Source organism: Spermophilus citellus (assembly GCF_964194105.1).
Source record: "Spermophilus citellus genome assembly, chromosome: 9".
In the NCBI taxonomy this organism is placed as follows: domain Eukaryota; kingdom Metazoa; phylum Chordata; class Mammalia; order Rodentia; family Sciuridae; genus Spermophilus; species Spermophilus citellus.
The window spans coordinates 115,013,002-115,036,177 of NC_138191.1; the positions used below are offsets into that span (position 1 = coordinate 115,013,002).

At 46.2% G+C, this 23,176-nt stretch overlaps 1 protein-coding gene across 1 annotated transcript in view; it reads left to right on the plus strand.

The window, feature by feature from the left end:
• The window catches only part of CSMD2 (CUB and Sushi multiple domains 2), a gene marked incomplete at both ends in the record, with an annotated part of 546,906 nt that overhangs the window by 368,887 nt on the left and 154,843 nt on the right, over positions 1 to 23,176 (plus strand). Inside the window, 5 exon segments of the mRNA XM_081308594.1 lie at positions 517 to 705; positions 6,047 to 6,216; positions 15,985 to 16,141; positions 17,342 to 17,533; positions 21,953 to 22,079. Coding sequence (XP_081164720.1) covers positions 517 to 705; positions 6,047 to 6,216; positions 15,985 to 16,141; positions 17,342 to 17,533; positions 21,953 to 22,079 — 835 coding nt within the window.

Sequence of the window (23,176 nt, forward strand, 5' to 3'; positions counted from 1 at the left end):
TGAATGCCACCCCATCCTGCTTGCCATCTGCCTCAACGCCAGCTTTCTGAGATCAGGCTTAGAGCAAAGCATTTGGAGTCCTTTGCTACTCCGGTCTCCCAAAGCTGTGTCATAGACTGACCCTCTGAAAGCCACTGACTGGATTGATCTGGTTCAGTGCCTGGAGGGGAAGAGTGGGAGAGTCAAGGGGGCCAGAGGCGGGGGTTTCCATGGAGATGGAGGGATGGAGAAGAGAGAGCCGAGGCCTGAGGCACCTGAGGCCCTGCCAGAAGTTCCTCAGGAAGGAGACACTGTGCCCCAGCCCTCTCCTCCGCCTCCCTGCACTTCTCTGGGCCTCTGCTCTTCTGGGGCTCGCCCTCCTTGCCTCCTCACTCTGGACCAGTGTGCACCTGGTCTGTGCCTCTGTCTGTCTGTACTCTGGCCCTGTCCCCTGGCATTTGGGCCTCCGTGTTCTGATTTTCTTTCTCTGCACCTCCTGAGACGTCTCTGAGCCCAACCTTTCTGCTGACCTTGCAGAGTATGACTTGGAGCCCTGCGAGGAGCCCGAGGTCCCAGCCTACAGCATCCGGAAGGGCCTGCAGTTTGGCGTGGGCGACACCTTGACCTTCTCCTGCTTCCCCGGGTACCGTCTAGAGGGCACCGCCCGCATCACGTGCCTGGGGGGCAGACGGCGCCTGTGGAGCTCGCCTCTGCCAAGGTGTGTTGGTAGGTGGTCACGTGCTTTCATTTTGCTTCACTTGATGGGGTGGGCCAGACATAGCTGATCGGTGTGAGGAGGTGGACGCGCACGCCAAGAGGCAGAGGGAGCTGGGTTTGGGGACTAATGTAGCCCAAGCTTACCTGCAGCGAGACCTTGGGCAGGTGACCTCAACTCCTCTCAGCCACCTTGTCTGAAAAATAGGCACAGTAATGCCTACTCCATGAGGCAGTTCTGTAACCTAAACTGACCTTTGCCAAGTGAATCGCCCATGGGCTCTGAAATGAGGTTGACTTCAGTACTCTCACCTCCTGCCCTTAACATGCAGGCCCCTGGCTGAAGGATGCCTCTTGCAGGGAGATCTGGATGGGGCCCTGGATGAGCCCTTTGCCTGAGTCTCAATCCAGGGCATTGGGTGGGTGCTTTGACTAGTCCAATGTAAGGTCTTGCTCTGGAGAATCCCTTGGAAGGCAGCCCATCCAGGCAAGGAAGCAGGGACAGAATTTGGGTTCATTGAGAGAGCACCCATTACACATCCAATGCGTACCTAGGTCCAGAAGATACGAAAGTGAACAAAACAGAGAAAGTCTCTCCATAGTGGCCTCCCATAATGGTGGAGAAACACAAGCCATAATACATAGATACACAATGTGTCCAGCAGTGTTAGGAGCACAGAGAACAATGACAAAGACTCAGGGTGTGTGGAGGGGAGGTTGCTTTGTGGCAAAGAGTGGGCAGCAAGTGCCTCTCTGATGAGCTGTGTTTTAGCAGTGGGAACAAAGCGCCAAGATGTAGCTGGTTAGGGGTTGGCAGAAGCCCCACCTGCCTCCTTGACGGATCCCTAAAGGCTGATCAGAGCTTTGGGCCCAGAGCATAGAGGGAAGTATGGTGATGGCCCAGGGAGCAGGACAATTGCTGGCTTCTCCTAATTTGTAAAACTCACGGCTCTGCTTGCCCGAACCCACAGTGCAGGACAGGATGAAATGCAGGCTGAATTAGGGGAGTACTTACATGCTCACTGTTAGCCATGGAACTCACTTAAAGTGAAATATTACGTAAAACCCCATAAAAATATACAGAATTGATAGATCAAAGCAGCACTGCACAGACTGAAAGAGGCATCAGCATCCGAGGGGCCTGGGAGTGGCCCAGCAGCAGAGCACTTGCCAACACAGGTGGGGCACTGGGTTCCATTCCCAGCATGCCAAAAAGAAAAGGAAAAAAGATAGGCCTAGGACACGATGTCACCAAGGAGCCCAGGGCTCTGCAGAGGACAGCTGAACATTGAATAGGCTCGCAAGACGGGCTGATCTGTCACTCAGGCCCCAAGGTCAAGTCTCTGCTCTGCCACTTACCATCCCTTAGAGCCACCAGACTCCTCAGTCTCATAAAGCTTCCTTATTTTTAAAGCAGAGATAAGGACAGCCAACACCCAGGCTCTACTCCAGATGAGATGAAATAGTTGACATAAACAAGAAAGTGCCACATAATGACTATTTTGCCAATAACTTTTTTAGCCGTACTCATGGATAACTAACTGTCATTTTGTCAATAACCTTTTACAGTCCCAGAGGAAAACATTAAGATAAAGAGTCGCAGAATTTCATCTTTGACCAATTAAATGATCTCAAAGTTCCTCCTTTCTCCTGTCCCCATCCCCCCCAAAGCATCGACTATTGACCAGGACACACTCAGACACTAGAACGCCCCCTGGGAAGGTTTGGTTAATGCCCCCAAGTGCAGCAACTCTTGCCTCTGGGAAAGTGTCCTCAGAGAGGGGGTGTGGGAGATATTTTTCTTGAATGGAGATCTCCAGGCCCCCAGATGCTCAAACGGCTGAGACTCTTGCCTCATTGGTCTCATTACACGAACTCATCCTTTAACTTATTATTTCAATTACTGTTTGTTCATGACACCTCACAATATTTTCATTATTATACATTTGTCTTCTGTTTCACATGTCATTAATAACGCACAGCAATTATAATCACCTGTAATTACTGCCAGCCCTGTCGCAGAGCCTCATGCTGGAGGTGTCTTGGGAATGCCCACCCGGGGGGTGCACCCAGTTGCTGCATGCACTGTGGGTGTAACTGGGGTTATTTGGCTCATGTAGCATTACCAGAAACATTCCCATCTGAGAAGGAGATGAACAGCCTGGGCTCCAATTCATGGTGTGACAGGGGTGACATATCCCCTGACCTCTGGGGCCCCTGAATTTGATGTGGAAGAGACAGCCCTGACCCATTGGGACCCCAGTCTGCTGCAGGAGACAGGGCCCTGTCCTTGGGAGCCCAGTGTGATGGAGAAGCCCTAACCCTCTGCCTCAGGAGCCCAGACTGATGGATAAGATGCAGCCCCTTCCCTTAACAAGACCTCTCTTGACAGGGGCGACAGAAGTCACAGATGTCTGAATCAGCGGCAGCGTTTTTTCTCTGCACATGACTGTTTGTTTCCCTGGAACATTTATTTGTTTCCATTTACACCCCGTTTGGCTTCTCCGTGCATCTACTCACCTCCCCTGTTCCTTTGGAAACTCTCCCAGAAGCCAGTGCCACATTCCTCAACCACCCAGGCTCTCCCTGGTACCCAGGACCAAGGCCCTGGCAGGGAGTCAGGACTTGGTGACTGGCCAGGGCCTGGCTGCATCTGAAGCTGTCAGCCCTGTGTCCTTCCTTAAAAAGGTGTCGGGCAGGTGGGAGAAACAAGAGGGTCATGCTGGGGCAGGGAGGCGACTCAGGAAGCCAGGGCTGGAAAGACAGTTCAAAAATATGCCAAGGCCCATGTTGAAAGGCAGCTGACTACCAGGAACTGGGCAGAGGGCACGAGGCATCAGGGACCGCCTGAGGGCCCTAGCTGAGGCATAAACTTTCCATAAGCTTCCCAGGCTTTCTGCCAGTCCCAGAGGATGGTCAGCTAGGGAATGAGTAGGAAGAGAGAGGAGGAATAGCACTGATGGAGGACCTACTATGTGCTAACCACGACTTCCCATTCATTCACTTTTATACACAGAAAATCTGGTGCATTTGTTCTCTACAGCCTTAGGAGGGGCCCTTATGATCCAGGCAAAGACAGATGAAGATGAGATGGAGACTCAGAGAGTTGATATAACTTGTCTGTCTTCTCCAAAGTCTGTGCTCATCTCAGTGCACCACATGCCTCAGCCTAGGTGCAGGAGAGTATGTGGGACCCCAGAGACTGTGGGGAGACACCTCAGAGCTGTCTGTGGTATGACCGTGTACTAGTGTGTAACTGCCTAGTCTGAGGGCACCCATGAACTGCACACTCTCTAGAAACCTGTCTACTGAAATTGTCAGCAGCCACTGTCCCAGGGGGCTTGGCTGCTACTACCATTGCCCCTTCAGTTCAATGCCTCAGTTCGGCACATTCATTAGATACTTGGTTTGCTTGACAAACCAGCCGAGTTTAAAAATCCACCAGGCTACTTTGCTCCTGCAAAATAAATAAACAAATGCTTCTGTAAAGCTTCAGGAAACCAAACTGACCTGAACTTCACAGGCCCAGGGAGTAGGGCCAGTTGAAAAGTAGGGACTTGGTCACCATCTTCAAAGACTAAGAGCAGCCTTGGGGACAAGAGAGCACACAAGCATATGACAAACCCAGCAGGAGGTTCATCTCTTAAGGTGTCTATGTGCTCCATCTATGCTGCCCAGCTTAGGACAATTAGTGTCCTAAGAAATTATGGTCAAAGAATTAACAATTATAACCGAAGAAATGGCCTCTCGGTCAACATCGGAGTCCTTCCCCCAAAAAATTATGCCTAGAATAAGGACAGGAGGGCTGGCTTGGAGAAGGCAGCCTTGATACCATCAACTGTAAACATTTAAGACACGCTCCAAACTCTCCATATGTCCAGACAAATAGTGAGCCTGCCATCTGGTCTTGTATTTACATCCTTCTGGAACCTAATTATTTTTAGGACTGTACCTCTTCTAAGGTCAGTGTATGCCATATTCATCCATTCATGCATTTGGCAAATATTTATTTTGCAGACCATCTGGGTTGAGCCTTGGAAAGTCATAGATTCATCAGGGATGACTCTGGCCCTCAAGTAACTCACAGTTTGAGTGGGGATTACAAGCAAGTAAAAGCAGTCAGGGAGCAGGGTGTGATAGGTTCTCTGATATAGGGATGCACAGAAAGGGGACTCATAATCAAAAATTCAAACAAAAGGAATGTGGTGGTACATGCCTGAATCCCAGCATCTCAGAAGGCTGAGGCAGGAGGATTGCAAATTTGAGGGCAGCCTCCACAACTTAGGGAGACCTTATCTCAAAATTAAAAATAGAGAGGGCTGGGGATGTGGCTCAGTGATAAGCACCCCTGGATTCAATCCCAAGTACCAAAAAATAGAGAGCCACTGCAGGGTTCCCCAGATGTGCCCTGCCCCTGAGCTCTCTGCTTACATCTTCTGAGGGTGTCCTGACCAGGCACTAGAGGGGCATTGGGAAGACAGAAATATGACCAAGGCCCACGGGATCACAGTGCAGTGAAGGAGACAGCAGTATTCACAAATAAGTCAAATAAAATGCGATAGCTGCTATAAATAACCGCATAGGAACAACAGGGAAGAAATGACTAATTCTAGAGGAGGAGAAACCAATTTCCAGGAGAGGGTGTGATTTCATTAGTTGTTGAATGAAACAGGGTTTCAACAGGGGTGTGCCAAAACTTTCTCCAGAGCCTCAGGGGCCCTAAACTACAGCCTGAGGGGGTGGCACCCTCTGTGAATTAAGAGACTTGGTCTAAATTCCTTAGTTCTAGGCTCCCTATTTTTAAACTGAGGATGATAACTGGGCCTACCTTGGGGGACCGGTTGCTGTGACAGGTAATGAAATGAGCCTTATTAAGTGTCTATTGTGGTGTTTTGCACATAGAGTTAGCAATTATTGTTCCATCTTGTCCCCTCCTGGTTTCCATCCTTGGACACTGAAAGTCGTCCTTTCTCCTGACTTGGCTACCCACTCCTCTGACGTCCTCCTCCATCATTTCTGTTGCTATGATACCACACCAAGAGATGCAGGGAATGACTGCTTTATAGCACCGTGAAAGGAAAGGGGGTCTGGTGGTTAGTTTCTATTTCCACAAAAAAGAGAACCAGCCCGACAGAATGGGAGAGAGGGAGACACCAACAGAACTCTAGGCAGGCAGGTTTTATTTTTTATTTAAACCTCCACAGGCAGTCCTGTAGGCAGACAGAGAAGCCACCAAGCCACAGGTAGACAGGCTGGCGGCTCGTCACCTCTGTCAGGTTCTCCAGAGCTGTGAGTTGTTTTCTGGATGCGGCTGACGGGGGTTAATCTGTGGTTATTGTGATTCTCTTTCCAGCTGAGTGTGGGAACTCAGTCACCGGTACTCAGGGTACTCTGCTGTCCCCCAACTTTCCTGTGAACTACAATAACAATCACGAATGCATCTACTCCATCCAGACCCAGCCGGGGAAGGGGATTCAGCTTAAAGCCAGGGCATTCGAACTCTCAGAAGGAGACGTCCTCAAGGTAAAATCGATGGACTGCATAGCACATGCGTGTGAAGGTGTGTGCTCGTCCCTGCGGGAATGGTCCAAGCTTTCTCCTTCCTCCCTGAGTCCCGAGATGGTATCCTCACACAACTGGGAGGAAGTGAGGATCAGAAAGAGAGTGTGTGCGGGCATCTGAGAATGTAGGATTGGAATGTGCTCAGAGGCTGCTGCCGCCATAGGCAAGTGCGGCTCGTGGGAGTTGACTGCATCATAAAAATAATAGTAGTTCAGTTGGAGCAGCCAGTGGGCCAGGTTTTCCATTGTGAGTGCCGACTTTCCACGTGAATCATGAACTGCTCACAGTGTGTGTGTGTGTGTGTGTGTGTGTGTGAGAGAGAGAGAGAGAGAGAGAGAGAGAGAGAGAGAGCACACACACATTTGTGTAGCTACATGTTTGTGAACATAGATACTTTTACATATATATTTTCACATGGGTGTGATTCTGTGAGAGTGCTTGGCATCCCTGCACTCAGATGTGATTTGAGGAGGCAGTGAGTGTCCATGTACCATGATAAAGGCCCTCGTGTGACATTGCCACTAAAGAAAGTGAGCTCAAGGCACATAAATATGTAAGAGAAAGAAAGGACAGGATGGGATGGTAGCGCTACCGAGAGGGAGTTGGTGAGATCCTGACACACACACGTCTTGTAGTTCCCTGTGTGATCATGTGGCTATCTCCAATAACGCACCCTGTGTGTGTTTACGTATGATCAAGGGGTTGATGTCCGAGAATCTATCAAAGAGCTGTCCTAATAAAATGGATTCTGAAGACAGCCTCGTCCTGAGTAAGTCTATTTTTATCCTAGACCAAGGATCTTTTGTAGTTTATTCCAATACAGTTTTATTCTCTGTAGCTAGAGAAGTCCTGACATTAGAAGAAAAAAAATAGAAACAACCAAAGGTCACTACTCTGGAAATTCCATAGAGAAGCCATGAAATGCCCCTCTTTTTTATGTTCAGATGATACTCTTGACCCACCCTGGGGCATGTGTTCTCCGCTCTGTGTGTGTGTGTGTGTGTGTGTGGTGTGTGTGTGTGTGTGTGTGTGTGTGTGTGTGTGAGAGAGAGAGAGAGAGAGAGAGAGAGAGAGAGATTTTTCACTCTTACTTAATCTCCTTTGAACCCAAGCTGCACTCATGAGATGACAAACTGGGGCTGGGTGTGTATGAAATAGGACAGAACAATCCCAGGGGGCTGTTATTGGCTTCTTCAGCTCTGCTTTCAATGCCACATAGAAACAAGACAAGCGGACACAGGAGAGTTTGATACCCTTGTGATATACCCCATGATACCACACCAGCAGATGCAGGGATAAATCTGCTGTATGCACTGTCACAGATACATGCACAGATGCACACACACACACACACACACACACACACACACACCATGCCTTCAGGCCTCTCCCTGGATCCTCACTTCTCTCCATCTGCTTGCTCTTCATCAACGGCATGACTTCAGAGGACCTAACCAGCACAGCAGGGCAGAGAGGCCTCCTCTCTGTCATGGTGCAGATGAAGGGATGTGAACTGGGCCATGCAGAGGCCTTCCTGGATGAAGGCCCAGCAGGAAAAGGCAGCTTTGAGGCACAGGTAATAATTAGCAGGTGTTGGGGGGTTGGGCCAAGTTCTGTGCACAGGGCTTGATAGGGGTAGAGGGGCAGAAATGGCTGCTGGAGGTCACATGGAGCATGGCCAGGGCCCTAGCTCCCTCAATAGGGTGTTCAGATTCAGGCCTTCAGAACCCAAGACTGGCCAACAGAGTGCCTGCACAACTGTCTGGCCTCGGCATCAGGCGATCAGCATAACAGACAGGCAGAAGAGTGATTTTCCAAGGCAGTCAGGGTAACAAATGGACAGAAGTTGTAGGGCAGAGGTCAGGGAGGCTTCACACAGGCACACCTGCAGAGTTGCAAGAAGGGGAAGAATCCCTGCTTTTCTAAAAGAGGACCACCCCAGACTCCAGACCTGGCCTCTGCAGCCACATGCCCAGCCAGCCCTGCCACCCAGCTTGTAATATGGAGCTCAACCTTCTTGACAAAGAGTGTCCTGTGTCTGCATCTCTTAAACCTGCTCATTAGGTTGCATTGTGGTTCTGATATGGCTGAAAGGCCACAAGTGTCCCTGTGACCACTGGAATTTCTGGAACAAATTCCTAGGGAATTCCTAGGGAAGGAAGAGCAATGGATTCCAGGAGATTGGGATAGCATCTGTGTCCCCTCCTAGGACCCTTTTCTTTCCCAGACTCCTTACCTTCCATAGGGAGAACCTGGGTCACCAATGGGTACCAGAACTATTTCTGGTTTCTTTTAATGAAAGAATTAAAAGAAACCACAGTCGTAGTTTCTCAGCAGAATACAGAGCCACCCTGTCACCTCAGGCAGCTGCAGCAGCCCTGCTGTTGAAGCCTGTCATCTGCTCTACTTCCACATGGATATGTGTGGAAGGAACCCAATGCACAACAGTCCCCTCCAAGAACATCTGCCATTGCCCTAGTGTGACCGGCCCATCTGCCTGAATGCTGGTATGTTCCTAATCCCAAGGCCTTGCCTGTCCCTACGAAGATGCCTCTGAACTCCAAGGAAATCTATCCACACTTTACTTGTCTCTTGAGATAGGATGTCTCCCGCATCTGACTAACCCTCCAAACTTTCTTGCATTTCTGACCCTTGAAAAATCCGTGTTTCCCTGCATGTGTTTCATGCCCTCAATAACTGCAGATTTCCCAGAATCACCCCGTACTTGTCACTCCAGCTTGTCTCCAATTACCACCTGACTTCTTTTCCTTTGGTCCCTGCCAGGTGATTTTGCTACTACCTTCAGATGAGTAAGACAGGAGAGGCTTTTAAATGCAATAAGATTTTTGCAAAATGCAAAAGGAAACACCACTTCCAGCTCATGAGGGCAAGAGAAGCACATGCATGTAACTACATCCTCCACCAGTTCCCAGTAGAATAACCGAAGGGACATAAGACAGGGGAATGTGGTCTCAGCCCTGGAAATTGGGCAAAAGTGTCTTTCGCATAAAAGTTAAAGGAATTTCTGCCAAATGGAATACTCAAGGAAGAAAATCTTTATTGAGAAAGGGCCTAAGCAAATTACAATTCATGCAAATGAAGCAAAATCCTGCCTGTCGTTTAAGGACCAGAAACCCTAAGGAAAAATCCATGTAAGACCGTGTAGTTCAGAGCAGCAGAGCTTGGGACCAAGAATATAGACCATTGGCAAGAACAAAATCTCCATCCTTCTAGCTCCTCCAGACAGGAGCCTACGTGGATTCCCCCTTGACTTGACTTCCTGGCCTTCATTTGGCTTTGGGGGGCACATCAGGAAAAGCAAGTAACGCCATGCTGGTACATAACCAGGGTACCAGGGTGGCGAGTCTCACTAGGGAAGGGGCTACCATCTCTCTACCGCTCTCCCTCTCTCAGTTGGAAATGCCTCAGCTTGCTGTGCCCTGTTTGGGCCTAGCTCTTCTGCTCCCCGTTAGAGACTTGGGGTGTTTACATTCTCCATTGCCATTCTCCCGCCACAATGATATGCCAACAAGGAAATTAACCGAAGTGTGTAAATATTCAGAGGATCAGAAGAAGGAGGTCTGCCTGAGGAATCAGAGCTAATTGCCCCTCTGTAAGCAACTAAGGACAGAAACACACTTTAAAAGCTCTGAATTTGTATTCTTAGCAGGATGTGAGAGAGTATTATATTGATGGCACACAAAAAAATAGGCAATAATGAAAACAGAACCATCTGAGATGAGGAAAGATTGGATGGAGATGAAAAACACGATCACCCAATTAGAAAGTGGAATGGAGGCAATGAATGGAAGAGGGTGAGCCACAGAAAAATGAAGTCAATTCATTATAAGATGTGTTGAAGAACTTCTCCACATCTCATAAGGAAATGAAAAGGAAGGTTCCATTATATTAATAAAATGTACAATCAATCTGCAGTAAAACTTTATGTGCCAAATAACATAGTATGAATAAATTAAATAAAAACTGATAGGAATATTAAAAAAATTTTAATAAAGTTACAATCATCATGGGAGATTTTAATGTACCTCCCTTAGTCTCTGACATGTCACTCAGATTAAAAATAAATAAGGATTTGGGTCGTTTGGATAATATAACAGAATAAATCCAAAGAAAGTAGGGGAAAGATACTTCTAAAGATGAAAGCAGAAATGACTAGATAAAGAATAGCAATTATCAACAAAACCAACTGGTTGATAATGAAATAGATACACGTGGCAGGATGAATCAAGAAATTAAAAAGAGACAAATATGTAATGCTAGGCATGAAAAAGGGAACATAATCCTTAATACAATAGAGATTGTGAAAAGAAGAAAATATTTAGAAACAACTACTGTTCTTTCAAGAAATCTGCAAGCTCAAATGAAATGGAAATTTTTGTAGATGAAAAGTACTATGAGGTACTATGATGTAAATAAATGAAAATCTGAATAAACCAGAAACCATTAACAAATTGGAATTCTCCTAGATCCCTTCTCAAAAGCCCCAGGACCAGACTGTTTTACAGGTAAGCTTTAATCAAACTTAAAGAAATAATGAATCCCCACAGTAATACAAATATTCTAGAAAAGATAAAAATGAAGATCCATGTCCCAACTCTTTTTTTTTAATACATCAAATAGAAACCTGGATGACAATGAAGAGAATGGTGTTGACCAAGGCTGGGGAGTGCTGGCACCAGACCATGATGGTCAAATGGGATAGTCTCGATTACAGAGGAGGAATAGGGATTTTTTCCTTGAGATTTATTGCAAAATATGATAACAATGATGATAAATAATAATGTACATTACACCACAAAAAGAATAAGTACTTGAGGTGATGAATATGCTAATTGGCTTGATTTGATTCTCCACATTGTATTCATATATCACCATATCAACTATCATGTGTCAATTTATAATTTAAAAATTAATTTAAGAAAAACAAACTATTAGACCAAACAATCTCAAGATCATAAATCTAAAAATCCTGGCTATGATATCAGACTGAATCTAGCTGGATGATAAAGCAAAGATGACCAAGGGCCTCTGAGGCCAGGAGTGTGAGGATGTGTCAACCGTGGGAAAAGCTCATAATGTTTATTCTTTAGACGAATCACATGAGATTGCCTTTGTTGTAGTCAAAACTGGCCAAATATTGGCCATTTCCTGTGACTCAACCTAACATTCTATAAACAGACTAGAAGGGAAAAACACATGATCCTGCTGACCCATTCCCCAAACATCAGGTGATCAAGTTCAATATCCATTCACGATTTTTAAAAGTATTCATAAAACTGTGAATAGCACCTTCTCAATTTGATAAAGTGTTTCTCCCAAACACCTACAGCAAACACTGTACTTAATGGCAACACTTCCTGAGGATTTCTAGTGGCATCAAGCCCAAGAACAGTGACTTGCAATCACCCGTAGAATCAGCGTTGCACTGATGATCCAAGCTCGTACAATTATACCCAGAAATGAAAAGGAAACCATTAAAATTATTTATAGACAAGAGACATAGTCCATGCAAATAAACATCCAGAGAGAAATATATAGGAATATGGAAAATTGCCTCTCTTATTTAGAAAATACGAAAGGATCAACAAATAAACCATGAGAACTGATAAGACAAGTCAGTAAAGCAGCTGGTGTTTCTACAACCAATTATAATATGTAATCAGGGAGGGACATCTCATTCGTAATAGAATAAAAACTATAAGCCACCTAGGAATAAGTCCTCCAAAATGCGGATAATCTTTACTGAGAAAATTATAAAGCGTTATTTTAAAGGCAATATAACTAAAACAAATGCAGGGAGATGTCCTTCCCCATGGATGAACAGCCACTCATGGGAGAGAAGAGGAGAATTGTTGATACTCAATTACCACAGCCTTAGTGAGAATCAAGGAAATTAGAGTGAGATACCATTTTGCACCCATCAAACTGGAAAAAAAAATTATGCCTGGAAATACTAACAGTTGGTGAGTATATAAAATGATGAAAAGAGCCATCCGTTGCTATGGGATGGTATTGATTGGTATTCCTCTTCTTCAGAGAGCAATCTGGAGATAGCTAGCAAAGCTGAAGATATGTCTTCCCTCAACCAGCTTCTTGTGCTGGAGAAACTCAAGCCAGGCATGTTCATGGACACAATAATGCTTGCATTGTGTTTTAGTCACCTTAGTCGCTGCTGTGACTAAAGGATCTGACCCGAACAACTGTAAGGAGGAAAAGTTTATTTGAGGGCTCACAGTTTTAGACCTCTTAGTCCATAGGAGGCCCACTCCATTCCTTGGGGCTCTAGGTGAGGCTAAACATCACGGTGGAGTGTGTGGCAGAGGGAAGCAGCTCACAGGAGATCAGGAAGCAGGAAGAGACTCCACTTGCCAGATACAAATATATACCCAAAGCCACACCCCAACTCCCACCTCCTCCAGCCACACCCTACCAAGTCAGTTACCACTCCCTTAATCCCTATCAGGGGATTAAATCATTGATTGGATTAAGACTCTCACAACCCAATTGTTTCTCCTCTGAACCTTCTTGCATTGTCTCATATGTGAGATTTTGGGGGACACCTCACATCCAAACCATAACACATCGTCACTTAGCATGTTCATTTGGAAACCAGCTGCCTTGCTGACCTGTCTTACTAGATGTCCCGGACATGTGTAGATTCTCCTGGATTTCTGAGGGAGATGTTCCCCTCACCCTGTATCTGATGAACTGGATCATCCAGCAAGAGCCTGTGAGGAAATAAATGTGTGCAAAGGCCCAATTCCCTAAAGCAATTGAAAATATAAAAATACCCAGGAATAAGTAGAGAAATTCACTGAGAGACATAAATGACAACTTGATTAAATGGAATCAGACACCATGAATATGGATCAGAAGAGTTAATATCCCACAGGTGCATTTTTTTCTCAAATCAATCCATACATTTTAATGTAACTTGGAATGACACAAGTTTTCTTTTTTGCATGTTTGCTTTATTTTTTTTTAATTTGGGGAAATTCTTGAGTTTATCTAGAAGAGTAAATATGGGAGAATTTTTTTAGGTGAAATGAAGACTTTCTTACTACATATTTGAATATGCTATCAGCCTACACAAACTAAAAACATGGGTCATGCACAGGAATAGACAAATAGCCAAATGCTGTAGAATAGAAGGTTAACAAACAAACCACATTTATGTAACTATATATGAATTTTATATGAATTTAAAAGATACATAAATTTAAAATTGATATTAGATGGAACATTTACAAACAGGCTTTTGTGAAATGACTAACCAACTAGGGAATAAAGGTAGAATCTTATATGATAGGCCAAAATAAATTCCAGGTGGATTGAAGAATAAAAATGCTAGAAGCCAGGTACTATGGTGCACGCCTATAATCCCAGTGGTTTAGGAGGCTGAGGAAGGAGGACCCTGAATTCAAAGCCAGCCTCAGCAACTTAGCAAGGCACTAAACAAATTAGTAAGACCTCATCTCAAAATAAAATATATTTTAAAAAAGGGCTGAGGATGTAGTTCAGTGGTTAAATACCCCTGGGTTTAATCCATGATTACCATCCCCCCCCCCAAATACTGGAGGAAACATTGGTTTATTTATTTACCATATATTTTCTGAGTGCCAGGATGCATATTCTGTACACTGTTGTGCAAGTAATTGCGTTGTGAATTGAGTTAATGTTATGATGGAAATCCCTGCAGCTATTTAATTGCCACTGTGAAAAAATACTTGATGACTTGAAAAGTATGCATGTTATGTTAAGTGAAAGAGTTGAGGGTTGTCTACTGTATTGATAATTTGAGCTTCTTTTTATAGAATAAAAAATATTAATAAATCTAGGTAAGGAAAGTAAGGACAAAGCTTGGAAGGATTATACCAAAATCCAACAAGTACTGAGAGTTGTTTTTCTTTTCTCTGTGCTTTTCTGTTTTAGAAGTTTTTCTGCAATGCACATTTTATTGTAATGTTACAAATAACATTTCTGTGCCTAGCAAATGAGAATGAATTATGCTTTAAAATTAAAGAAAATATTCTATACTCATTATACTTTTTATTAATTAACAATAATTTCTTCATACCATCATCCATCCAGTGAATGCTCAAATTTCCAATGAGCTCATAAATGTCATAGTATTTTTTTTTAATTTACAGTTTATTCAAATCAGTCTCTAAGGTCCATTGGGCAACAGTAGATTAGTTATCTCGTGTGTTTGTTAACCTGTAGATTTCTCTCTCCATCTCTTTTCTTTTTATGCTTGTAATTTATTTGTTAAAAAAAATCTGGCTGTTTGTTCAGTGGAATTTTTCACACTCTGGACTTTGCTGACTTCCAGCGCATAGTATCATTTTTAGTATTCCTCCTTCCTCGGTATGTCCTATAGGATGGGAATAGGATCTAGTGGCTTGATCTGATCAGGTTTGACACTTTGGCAAGGTGATTCCCTAGATGGTGACCTGTTTTCCATTAAGAAGCTCTTGATGTTTAGTTTTCTTCCTTATGGTGATGTTAGCAACTGGTGAGAATTAACACCTTGATCCATGAATTCAAATGTATGCCTCAATGGGTAAAAATATTTTTATAATAATTTGGATACAGTCATGGGCTAAACTTCGGAATTGGTGCCATCTCTGTGTTGGTTGGACTCCAGGATCCTCTCAGTATTTCAATAATGTAACCACCAACACATCAGATCTGGAAAGAGACTTAAGGCTCCCTAAATGAATCTCTGTAATCTATGGCACTGTGAGCTTGAAGGATGGCTTCCTTTACAGAGCGCTGCTTCATAAATAGGAGGATGGAAATATTGTTCCAATTTGCTGGCAGCTGGCTCCACATTGTGCACCATGCACAAATATCCATCACCCACCCATAGATCCCATCTTTGATATTTACTAAAGCACCAGGGGTTCTTTCACTCAATCACAACTTCTGTTGTTATTTGTACAATTATCTAGGAAGGAGCAGCAACCTCGAAACCTGGGGAGCCAGTTCATTATTCTGATGATTGTTGTCTTTGCTGGTGCTCAGAAGTTCAGGGGACAGATGGGAATCAGGGAGGCCAGATGCCTGAGCCATTCCACCCTTGGCAAGCCCAGCAGGCCCTAGCTGGAGCCCTCATTACAAGGGGAAGGGGCAGAGACTGAGCTTGGAGAAGGGAAAGTCACCATACCCTGCTGGCCATTTTGACTCCATCCTGCCTGTGTTCCAGGGATCCTGTCCAGCAGATGGTTAAGACAGGTCACCCCATGGTGTGATGGGGGTCAGGTCCTCCCCTCTCCTGGAAGGACGGGAGTGACTGTTTAGCAATGTAGAGATGTCGAATGCTTTCAGCCTGCCTGTCTGCAGAAACAGATGGCTGGGGAGTCAGGCAGTCCCAACCTGGCCTCCCCAGGCTGCTGAAGAGGTGCCATTTGAGGGCTGAGGGACCAGGAGCAGGTTTCCCTGGAAAGGTTGGAACGGCAACCAGTTTTCAAAGACTAGATTCACAATGGAGATGGGCTGGGCACAGCACTGGCACCAAGAGGAAACAGGACGAATGGTTGCTTAGCCGCCAGCTTCGTGCTGCCACCTTCCTTGCTGATGATAATTAACTACCCATCTAGCAGTGGTTGTCAGTGTTAACACCGGAAAAGGTGGGCCATGGGGTGTGACCATGTGGTCGATATAAGGCTGTGCTGGTGTTACCAGATTGGGATGTCTCCTGCCCAGGTCTATGATGGCAACAACAACTCTGCCCGTTTGCTGGGGGTGTTCAGCCGCTCTGAGATGTTGGGAGTGACTTTGAACAGCACGTCTAGCAGTCTGTGGCTGGATTTCATCACCGATGCCGAAAACACCAGTCAGGGCTTTGAGCTACAGTTTTCCAGTAAGTCTTTCCTGCATCTGAATGGACAATGAAGTTGGGCTTTCTCATTGTACTCATTTGTTTGAGCTCCTGTTTATCTGGTAGACATGCTCTTATAGACTATTTCAGAGTCCAGTAAGTCTCCATCAATTGAGGGATGGATAAATAAAATGAGATATGTCTGTACAATGGAATATTATGTGGCCATAAAAACAAATGAAGTAGTGATACATGCTTCAACATAAGTGGGGCTTGGAAAAATTACACAGTCCAAGAAGACAGTTACAAAGACCACATAGTATATGACTTCATTTTTACAAACGGCCCAGAGCAAGCAAATCTATAGAGACAGAAGGCAAATTTGCTGAGAGTGCTGAGAGAAAAACTCATCTAGGCTGCTTTTTGAGGTGATAAAAATGTTCTAGAACCAATAGTGATACTAGTCGCACAGCTCTGTGGATAGATAAAAGAAGACACTGAACTCTACACTTTAGATGGATGAATTATGACATGTGAATTGTGTCTCAATAAATATATTAGGGGTTTAAAAAGGAAACAATGTGTATTCAGGATCCCCCTTGTCTGGATGTCAGGCCACCTGGCAAAGGGATCTTTGCCTATTTCAGAGATGGCTCAGTGCATGAGAATTAAATAGACTCAAATTTGAATTCCATTTCCATTACCTGAAAGTCACGTGAGTTTGGAACAATTTATTTAACCTTCCTAAGTCAATGCTCTGGGTTGTAAAACGCAGATGATTAAACCTACCTAAGACTCCTGTGAATTAACAACTGAGAGGCAGCAGATGCCAAGCCCCATAGCAGGATCTCTGTATAAGTCAGTTTCTTCCTTTTCCAACAGAATATGTTTAAACAGGGCATAATGAGGCTCTTGAATGTACCTTTAAAGTGACTTTTTCGTATTATCCTGTCCCATCACAATGTCTCAGAGAGCAAATTGGAAGGAACAGGTCTCTAGCAAAATGCTGTGGGGTCAACAAAAGAAAAAGAAAATCCAGCGCCTAGGCCTGAAAACTATTAAAAAGCTGGACTCATTTACATGTAAGCACAGGGGAGAGAATGTTCCCTGGAAATGCTGAGGGATCTCAAGTGGGGAGCGGTGGCCGGACATCTTCCTGAGAACCTGGGCTTGAAGGAGGAGCAGAAGTTGTGTTTCTGCCCCCACAGGTCTTGCTCACTCTGCCTCTCATCTCATCTCCAGGTTTTGAGCTCATCAAATGCGAAGATCCCGGAACGCCCCAGTTTGGCTACAAGGTTCATGATGGAGGTCACTTTGCAGGCAGCTCTGTGTCCTTCAGCTGTGACCCTGGCTACAGCCTGCGGGGCAGCCAGGAGCTGCAGTGTCTGAGTGGAGAACGCAGGACCTGGGACCGGCCGCTGCCCACCTGTGTTGGTAGGATGCTCGTGCTGTTCAGGGGCCCCTCTGGTCTCCCCTCACCTGAACTCCAGCCTTGGTCTCATTGAGGATGCCCAGGGCTGGGGGCTATCTACCTGGACTGGATCCTCCTGCTAATAGGCCTTGTGGCTTGTCTCTTCCCCAGTTCCTCACGTTCACACCTCATTACACCTGTGCAGCCACACAGTCAGGCACTGGCCAGTCATTATCACACATTTAGCAAGTGGAACCAGAGCCAAGTCCTGCCCTCAGGGTGATGGGAGAGTGGTAGACTAATCCATTAAAAAGGGGGAGGTGAGATTTTGCCTGGTTTCTGGGGCTTCCTACCATACCGACACTCCAACAAGTCTCCCACTCACTATGGGTCTCAGTTTCAATGTAAGCAAAATAAGGCGCATGCTCCCTTTTCTGGGAGAATGTTGAAAGAAAGGGTAAGATAATGAACCCTCGCCAATCTTCACTCTTAAGAGCATGATTGTGAGCTTGCATCTTCTTGAGCCCCTGTTCTTCCAGAACATCAGCAAAGGGTCTCTGGAGGCCGTGCGCAAGTGTCCTAGGACAAGCCACAGTAGCCTGGAGTGGAAGTACAAAATAGGCAAAATCAGATTCTCCGTTTGTCCGGGCTTTTCCCCTCCCTGCTAATCAGGATTCCCATCACACCGTCTGGTCTTGCTTCCCCAGTGGCGGGTCCTGCCCTCTGCTCCCTTCACCACGCATCAAGCCAATGCATCAGCGCAGCCCTGGCTGATCTCATAAGAACAAAACATCTGGTGGGCAAGTATGTAAGTGCCCCCAAGCCCCACAACTGGGCAGGTGTAGGCCTGGGTACATGGAGGCAGAGAAAGAATGAAGTCTGTTTCCTGCCCTCAGGAAACAAAAGTAGATGGTTAACATATAAGGTCATCACTATACAAAGGGGCTGTGTGCAAAGTGTTGGGGCAGAGGAGGAGTTTGCAGTTCAGAGTTGGAAGGAAGGGTGGGTGAGAATTCACCCACAGGAGAGGCGAGCGGGGATGGTGGACTTTCTAGCCTGAGCACAGGACCTACAGACAACACTGCAGTAAGTGTCAGTGGCCACAGTTGGTCCTTCCCCCCTCCCCCCCCCCCAGAAGGTTACATTTCAACAGGATCTGCAATGCGGATACACAGCAGAGAATCAAGGGACAGAATTTTAAGTCTGAAAGTAGGACCAGGGCCCTCACCTGTAAGGAGCCCCCAGGGACTTCCTCTTCCTTTTCCTCGCGGTGGGCCTGGTCTATAGACATGTCCCTTCTCTTTCTCCCTTCACCTCTCTTTTCATTTCTTTCTTTTATTCACATGTCAAGCCCTATGCTAGGCCCTAGGAATGCAGAGAAGAGAGCTCCCAGGCCAGCCAGGGGACACATGACTGTACAGCAGTGTGAGGCCTCAGGCAGGGGAGCCCAAGCAAGCCAACTCTCAGGGAGGAATGATGACTCACCTTATAAGAAATGTATTTGCTTTGCAGAAAAGATTTACTGTAAGATTCCCTTGACCATCAAATATGCCCACTGGACTAGACTTAGAGGAGCCGCTCAAGGCTGGAACGAATATTTATCCTGTGAGCTGTAGAGGCCTTCCCCATGGAGGTCCATCAGGCCCCTCGCTTTTAGCAGGGTGAGGCTGGGTATTGGGGATTATGCGTGCATATTTTCAAATATGTCGCCTGTGTTAGACTCCAGCATGCTCTATCAGAGGCAACGAGCAGCTTCATCGATGAGTAGACTCAGCAGCCCAACACGCAGCCAGGGCTCTAGGACAGAAAGGAGGGGAAGTTAGGAAGAATAGAATCTTACATCTCACTGGTGAATCTGCGGCAGGCTGGCCTGCTCGGCCCCCTCCTGCCCACCTGCCAGTCCTCAGATACATGATCCCGTGGGGGAAGAAGAAGCAGTTGTGCTCCATGGAGGAGCCCCCAGGGCTGCTGCCTCTGAACATACACTTACTGGGAAGCAGGAGGTACTTCCCTGGGAATATGGAAGGAAGCTCTGGCCAGGGACAGAGATGATATCCTGCCACTATTCCAGCCCCGTCCTCCATTGGTGGGGCCAGCAGGCTTCCTCCCCACAATTGTAGTCCATCCTCTCCTGGACGCCCTGCCTTGTCCCCTTTCACTCTGGCTCCCACCCCAAGGCACCATGGGAGGAGGGCCCTCAAGTGAGGCTTGAGCAAAGGGCGTGGTCTCCTGAGCACACTCACGGGTAGGTGGTCCTTGGGGTCCAGGAGATGCTTGGTGGGTCTTTCATAGCAACAAGTGAGGGTCACTATCGCATCTGGGACTTTGATCTCCTATGGCTTCTAGCATCTCACTTTATCAATTATTTCCTTTCCCAGATAGCACTGCCATGAATCTCTTCCTCTCTGTTTTCACTCATGCACCTTCAACTCAAACACATAGCATAATTTTCCTGGGAAGCAATAGCTTCTTTCCTTTGTTCGATCATCCACCGGTTCATTCAATAAACATTTATTAAGCTTCTACACTGTGCCAAACACCATAGTCGGCACTTGATGTACAAACATGAGTAAGACAAGGTCCCTGCAGCCAAGGAGCTTATAGTCTTGTGCAGGAGATTGACATTACTTTAATAACAAGTTATACCTCTTCTGACAAAAATCCATTCACATTGTAATGGAGATGCAAAGGAAGACAGTGTCAGCACTACCGGAGGAAGGGAGGGGTATTGCAAAAGGTTTCAAGGGAGGGTGTTTGTCAGGCTGTCAGTCCAAGTAGCAGAATGAGGAGGCCCAGCTGCCTGGGCAACTGGAGCCTGTAACACTCAGCGGGACCAAGGGGTTTGTGGGCTGGGGGTGGGGTAAAGGGAGCCCTGTGGAGGCTTTAGACTAAATTCTGGGAAGGAAGATTGAAAGCATGGGTGCATATTTGCATTTCGTAAAGATCCCTTAGCTGGCACTGCTGAGGGTGGGCTACTGTGCCAGCTGAGAGATGGCAAAGGCCTGAGCTAGGACTCAAGAAAGAGGAGCTAAGTAGAGTCAAAAGTGAAAAGAGTCACAGAAGTTCAGGGACTGGATACTGGAAGCAGATCAGACATGGGAGAGGAAGGAGGAGTAGGGGAGCCACAGCTTGCAATTTAGGTGATGCTTCTCACTGGGAATACCCATCTCTCTGCAAGACTCCCTGTCTCTAGCTTCAGCCCTCTGTGACCCTCAGAGCTCAAGGACCAGTCTTGGTGGCCTCTGTTCTCCTGGCAGCTGGCACATGCTCCCTTGCCAGTGAGCAAGTACAAGTGCTTGTGTTTTCTCTCTAGGGGACTCTGAAGAGTTTGGTCACAGAGTAGCCATGCAGTTCCACACCCATTGACCTGTTTCTTAGCAGGCTTATTCACCCACTTCAGGTGCACAATTTAATATCTTCACAGGGCTGCAAAGTTCCCTAATGTGTAAAGTGATAATTCACTCACATGCTTGCACGTTGCAGTTCTTCCCTATGGAAGTAAGCATCAAGTGTTTACATCAATACGTTAATTCTGGAACATTTTCCCCATTATAAAGAAACCCTATATCCATTAGCAGGCACTTCCCACTGATTCCCTGGGTCCTTCACAACCATTAATATACCTTCTATCTCTATAGATTTACTTGTTCTGGATATTTCCTATAAGTGGAATCACACAATGTTTTACCTATGGGTCTGGCTCCTTTCACTTAGTGTATGCTTTCAAAATTCATCAACATTATAGCAAGTCTCCCAAATTTATTCTTTCTTGTGGCTAATATTCCATTGTATAGATTTATCAACTCTTGTGTGTATTTTCTTCACTTTATGGACATTTGGGTTGTTTTTACTTATTACTGCCATGAATGATGAGGCTATCAACATTCATGTTCAAGTATTTGTGTGAGTGTGTAATTCTCTGGGGTGTGTACCTGAGCACAGAAGTGCTGGATCATGTTTGGTAACTGTATTTAACATCTCGAGGAACTACCAAATTGGTTTCCAAAGCGTCTGCATCATTGTCTGATTCTGTCCTTGATAAGAGGGTTCTCCCCACCCTCACCCACTCTTGTAGTCTGTGTTTTGTTATATCCATCCCAGGAGCTGTGAAATGGGATCTCATCGTGGTTTTGACTTGCATTCCCCTAATGGCATCATTGCACACGGATATTGGCCATTCACCTATCCCCTTCAGAGAAATGTCTATTCATTCCACTCCCTTGCCCATTTTTTAATTGGGTTTTGTGTCTTTTAAGTATTGAGAATTTGTCTCAGGTTCTGCATACAGTTCTCATCGTGGAACCTGTCTGTGTGCTGGCCTCAACCTTCTGGAGTGGATGAGAGTGACTTGGGGCCCACTGGCACCCAAGGAACTGGTGACTGACTGACTGCTGACACCTTGGGTCACTCTGCGGAACTCACCCTTTGGGTATTTCTTTCAGCTGAGTGTGGAGGGACGGTGAAAGGAGAGGTGTCAGGACAGGTGCTGTCGCCGGGGTATCCAGCTCCCTACGAACACAACCTCAACTGCATCTGGACCGTGGAAGCAGATGCCGGCTGCACCATCGGGTAAGTGTTGGACTGCCAGAGTAACCCTTGCTGTCCTTTGTGGGTCACCAGGCTGCCCCAGCTCATGCCTGGTCCTTCCTGCCTCTCCTGGAGGCCCTTGGGATCAGCGATAGTTGGCCATAACCCCTGGCGTGGGCTCTTTCCCATGGAAAACCTGGACAGGCTGGTGTCAGCCTCCCAGGGCTGCAGTCTAAGTGCAGAAAACAGGTACAGCAGCGGAGGAATGGGCTTGGAGCCATATAGCCCCAGGCTCGGATCCCAGCCTTTCCACTTACTGGCTGCAGGACTTTGAAGAAGTCAAGTCCCTTTACCTCTGGGTGTCTCACTGTCTTCTGCAAAGCATGGGACAGAGCACTTGAATGATACACTGCCTGGAATGCACTCAGCCAGCATTTGGAACACAGTGAAGGCTTGATTCTGGCACCTGTGCCCATTCCTCTGATAGTCAGTGAAGGTCAGCTGAGAAGTGTATGATCCCGGGCAGGCTGCTTCCATTTCTCAGTGTTTCCTCATCTGTAAAATGAGGACAAGAATGCTTGTATTGCGGGGTTTGGGGGCAGGGAGTAAATAACAGAAGCCCGGTGGTGCCTGGTACTTGGTACCTTCTCCCTCCAAGTATAGCTTCCTTCCCACGTTAGCACCTGACTAATAGGAATTCTTTATTGGAATTCCAAGGAACTGGGAAGGAGAGGAGCATCAGCACTTCTCACCTCAGGACCCGTCTTCTCCACCCCTCACTGTAGCCCTGTGGATAATAACAATATGCCCTGACATGACATAGACATTATTATGATTCCCATTTTATACGTGAGAAACCTGAGATTCCAAAAGAATGCATGTCTAAGTTGCACAAAGAGGCAGACGGCTTGGGATAGGAACCCAGATCTTTCTGAATCTTTTCTCCATATCCCACTGTGGGCAAGTCTGGTTCTTGAGCCCAGTGAGTTAGCAGGTACAGAGCAGGTTGGGGTGGCAGCATGCATGAAAGGTGTGATAGGAGAATTGAACAAGGGAATTGTGGGGTCACCAGTCTGGCTGGAGCAGAGGATGCATATAAATAAGGACAAGAGTATGGCTTGGCTAGGGAGGGTCTTCAG